The sequence below is a fragment of the Andrographis paniculata genome, unplaced genomic scaffold (assembly GCF_009805555.1).
Source record: "Andrographis paniculata isolate CXL003 unplaced genomic scaffold, ASM980555v1 Contig70END, whole genome shotgun sequence".
Classification (NCBI taxonomy): Eukaryota; Viridiplantae; Streptophyta; class Magnoliopsida; order Lamiales; family Acanthaceae; genus Andrographis; species Andrographis paniculata.
In genome coordinates, this window is record NW_026137607.1 from 1482948 (window position 1) to 1488013 (window position 5066).

Genomic DNA, 5066 nt, shown 5'->3' on the forward strand with positions numbered 1-5066 from the left:
TGAAAACAAAACTAGAAAACTGAATAAAAATAAGAGCCATGACTGACATGAAATACATATAGCCAAAAAGCCAATGCCACAACTACAGTAAAACAAAACTGAAAATTTCTCAATAAATATAAGTTAGGGATAGATAGATAGATAGATAGATAGATAGATAGCAGCCAAGCAAGCCCAAGCCAATATTCGATTTGTGGGTATCGAAAAACTTGAAAAAGCAAACAACTTTCTAAACCAAACTGCAAACCTACGTACCTTTCCTTTCACATCCTGTCTTCTCTCCTTCGCGGGGCGCAAGTGATGATTTCGTCGACCCTCAGGATCATCTCTGCAGCTTCAGTTGCAGAGAGCAGAACTGCCTGCTTCACTTTGAACGCCTCGGAGATTCCTAGCTCCGCCATGTCTCCAACCTGCAAACAAATATTAGAAAAACATTTAATGTGATGATAAGAATCGAAACCACCACAGGGCGCTGCTGCTACTTACAGATCCAGTGATGACATCGATCCCTGCATTGCTTTCCTCCTTGTGGTGCTCTGCGCGAAGCTGGGCGACTAATTCGGCACTGTCCAGACCAGCATTATCAGCGATTATAGTTGGAATAGCCACTAGTGCCCTTGAAAAAGCTTCGATGGCGTGGGATTTCTTCCCGGGAGTCTTTCTAGCTAGCTCGTCGACAGCCTTTGCCATTACCATCTCAGGCCACCCACCCCCGAGCAAAACCCTGCTGTCATTCACTGTCTGGGATAGAACGCACAAGGCGTCGTGGAGGGATCTCTCAGCCTCATCCAACATGTGCGGGCTGCAAGAACAATAGATACAAATATGAACAAAACAAACTTCGAACGGGTAGATTGTGGATAGCATCATAATAACCATAATTTTCATTTTCTTTCCCAGATATACTCGAAACTCAAGATTAGTGTAGAGTTGCGCAGGGAATAATTAGTTAGAAAAATTATCAACAAAGATACCTTGCGCCTCTCAATACGATAGTGCAAGCTTGACCCAATTCAACTCCTGAAAAATGGATCAGCTTGTCCTCACCAATCATTATTTCTTCGATCAGCTCACATTGCCCGAGTTTGACAGATTCCGGATTATCAAAAGTAGATGCTATCTCACCACCAGTAACAAGAGCTAGTCGCTCAATACCATCAAAATCCGCATGCTCTATTGCCAATACCCCCGCGTCAGCAAATAGTTCTTCTGGGAAATTGTAAATCAATTGTCGGTTAACAAAGCAGTTTATCCCGTGATCAATAATCTTCTGCACCTTTTCCCTCATCTTTTGTTTTTCAGCCACTTCGATTTCAGCAACCTTAGACATGGAATCAACCCGGACACGTGCCCCATAAATTTTCACTTTATCAGTATCCATGGCAGTGTTTGCAACCAAAATCTTTGCATTCTCAATCCTTTTTGGTTGGCCAACACCAATTTTTTTGTCGAGGATAAAACTGGATGATGAAGAATGGATATCAATCAACATGGTGCAAAATTACATAAGAGCAGACAACCAAACGCAAACAGTAGAACACACTTGTATATTTTCAATGGCAATTTGGCCTACCCCTCATCAAGAAATGAATCTTTCAAAGATCCCCCAGGTTTCTTTATGATTTGAATGGATTCCAAATTTGTACTCCCCTGTATTTTCAATAATAATAACATACCATAAATGCATGATTGAAAACAACTATTCCAAGAAGCAGCCAAAAGGGTTAATAAAAGTAGTCACTAGAAGTATTGATATAGCAGGGATACACAGCAATAGGCTCATAACAGGGAATAGATAAATTACCGACATCAACATTGTTGGCCAACTACAGCAAAGACCATTTAACATAATTGATTGAAAAGTAAAATTAAAAAAATTCACATCCAGGATCAACGAGTCCACCTCAGATAATATATTACAGCAATCGCAGACAATAGTCAAAATGAGAAAAATAACATACACAGTTACACACATCTTAAGAGAAACGCCACAGCAGACACTGAATCTTCAAGAACAATTAACACCGAGACAACAGAAACCATGGAAAATTAAAATTCCTAACTTATTCTGTTACATGAAGTCCCTGAATCCATACGCAGTTATGTAACCTTGTACTTTATATAAATAATATTCCACTATAGAATTCCTCCCATTTGATATATAGCTAAATAAATCACACAGAGTATTGACAAGTTAAAAGAGATGCAAAAAGACCACTTTCACCTAGAAAGATGATTTTAGTTGGTCGATAACAAGTCAATTAACAGATAAGACCATACCTTTAGCCTCATGACAGCATCAACAGCAAGTTCAGCGAAATGTTCCTTGTCCTGTGAAAGAATCTTGGAACTCAAAGTAGTCATTGCAATCTTCATCAAGTCTGATTTGAATTTCTCTGAACATACACCATCAAATTAACCAAACAAATTATGAAGAAAACTAAGCCACCCACTTAAAAGAAGATGAAGAGCTTTGCAAGCAATCTGCTGCAAGTTAATGTTATGTTTTAGCTATTTTCTTATAGAAATTAGACATCTAAATGCTTTAGCAAATGTCATGGTAATATGTGTTCACCATGATACTTAGTTTCTTAAGATTTTCATAACAGTTAAATTATCCACATAATTTCAGAAGAGGTACTATGGACATGATGCTACATTTTACAATAGAATGGACTAAATAATGATCACTAAGCAAAGACTAGAGAATATTACCAGCATCAAGTTTGTTATCCACCACTTTCTCCACCAATGCATTTCTGGCACATTCGGCTGCCATACGATACCCTGCCATATATGCCAAAATTATTATTATCACTGGAGGGATTAATAATGGTATAGGAATCCATTTTTGGGCGTAAGGAATGGATTTTATTTGCATGACTGTACTAACATAATAACAGACCACACATACCCATGAAATCACCAAATTTAAAACTGGCCCCAATTGATGATATTATCCGATATCAAGAAGGATGTTTGACAAAAGCAGAAGTAAAATGAGAAGGGACATAATTAACACAGTGAATAATATACACCCATTGATAGCTACCAAATTATAATCATTTCTCCAGTTCATTGTCCAAGTATACCAAATTATATATAACCTTCTATAATTAAGGTGCAGATAAAATTAAAAATAAATTATAATGGAACAAAAAAATATAGAAACATATCCAAACCTGAAATGATGGTCATTGGATGAATTTTGGAATTTACCAGCTTCTCTGCCTCCCTCAAAAGCTCCCCAGCTAATACAACAACAGAAGTTGTGCCATCACCAACTTCATCATCTTGAACCTTGGAGATATCTGCAATTTACTTAAGGCTTCACAAAGTTTTTTAATGTGTGATTCAACTTAATGTTAATGGCAGTAATGAACTCAGTACATGATGTGAGAAGGAAAAAGTAAAATAAAAAAGATGGCAAGAGCCCATTTCATGGCTGCCATTTCTATACTTGTCATCATTTAACATATTACCTTATGTAATTATGTTAAATTCGACATTTAATCCAGCTCATTTTTGCCATACAGAATGATTAGACAGTTCTACATAAATCTATCCTATTATATTTCAACGGAACTGTACTATTATTTCATCCACCACTGCTGTGCTATAAATAACATCTGGATAAAAGTAGCCATTAAAACAGGTAGAGAGCTCTGCCAAGAGTATTAACACTAAATGTAACACTCCTTAAACTAAATAATAATTGTCATCAAGGATACCAACAAGGACTTTGGCAGCAGGGTTGTCAATGTGCAGGGACTTTAAGATGGTTGCTCCATCATTTGTGACTGTGACGCTATGCCCTCTTCCAGTAGATTGTAAAATCTTATCCTACAGAGAAGATGCACTGTTATTGGATCTAGAAGATTAGCACAAGAAATGTCATCAGTCGGTAGTGCAACCTATCACTCTTTTTTGATCCAAGACAAAAGGAAGATAAATAGAAGCTCTTCTCTCTTAAACTAGCTCGCACGCTGTAATATTAGGGAATGAAAAGCATAAGCTAGTTTTCTCAATCAGATCCAAAGCATTTACAGAAAATCTCCTCACCATGCCCTTAGGCCCCAATGTGGTCTTAACCAAGTCAGCAATTGCCATAGCTCCGACAAAGGAGGCCTGATTCACAAACACAGAACATAGATGTCAATTGAACAGCTCTTAAATTAATTATAATTTCCACAATACTATCTTGCAACAGCAAAACTACATTCAATCTTACAGATTTATAAGACTCACCATTCTTGCCCGCTCACCCTTTTCTTCAGTAGCCTCATCCTTAAGAAGCTTTTCAATCTATAAAAGTCAAAATCAAATGAATACCCACAGACACGAATCCTAACACAATTAGGAATTGAAGGTAGGCTGATAAACTTGCAAAACTTAACATACCGCCATGGTACAAGAGTTGAGAATAAAAATCTAAAAGCACTTGCCTCTGAGTAGATCCCCTGTGGAGAGGAAAAAGCAATTCTATATTATAAGCACTAATACGAGCATATAAAGAACAACGACATTTTAATCAATGGTTACAGACATCTTCGGTAGCAATAAAACCCTAGAGCACCTAAAGAACTCATTCGAATTACAATAGCAGCACAAAACCTAAACTTTAGGTGAAAAACACCTGCATTAACAAATCCAAAACCCCAATCGGGCCAATGACACCCACACCCACGAAAGAAACACACACAAAGCCTCGGAAATGAAACATGCGGCGGCAGCCATTTGAGTGACGCCGAAGTGGAATCATCCACTCACTGGCAACCTCAGAACATCATTTCGAACAACAACAACAGTTTGGAGATCCAACACCAATACTATCGAAATAACAGGGAGATGCACAAATCCACAACGCGAATCCGAAAACGAACCTCGTCGTAGCAGCACACAAGCGTAGAGTGCGAAGACTGCGAATCCTGCGCCTGCGTGGGGTGGGGGTTTGGTTTTGTAGTTGAGTACTAGAAGGGTTTGGAACTCAACTCCCGCTATTCCCCTCGATCAACGGACGTCAAAATCGACGGCCAGATTTTACTGATAAATCGGTTACACCTTGG

The 5066-nt window shown here is 38.3% G+C and overlaps 1 protein-coding gene across 1 annotated transcript; it reads right to left on the minus strand.

Moving 5' to 3' along the window:
* On the minus strand, window positions 1-5066 carry LOC127264496 (T-complex protein 1 subunit beta). The gene is made up of 12 exons (XM_051294054.1): window positions 4884-5066; window positions 4402-4460; window positions 4249-4305; window positions 4063-4128; window positions 3732-3843; window positions 3183-3311; window positions 2716-2787; window positions 2281-2396; window positions 1574-1650; window positions 975-1460; window positions 487-802; window positions 1-410 (listed from the first exon to the last, which is right to left on the minus strand). The coding sequence occupies exons 2-12, from the start codon at window positions 4405-4407 to the stop codon at window positions 264-266; spliced, it is 1584 nt and encodes a 527-aa protein (XP_051150011.1). The 5' UTR covers window positions 4408-4460; window positions 4884-5066; the 3' UTR covers window positions 1-263.

Excerpts from the sequence above, each read along its gene's own strand:
- LOC127264496 (XM_051294054.1), bottom strand. Across the intron at positions 4,129-4,248 it reads AGGGTGAGCGGGCAAGAATG|GCCTCCTTTGTCGGAGCTAT; the intron begins GTGAGTCTTATA and ends TTTGTGAATCAG. Across the intron at positions 411-486 it reads TCGATGTCATCACTGGATCT|GTTGGAGACATGGCGGAGCT; the intron begins GTAAGTAGCAGC and ends ATTTGTTTGCAG.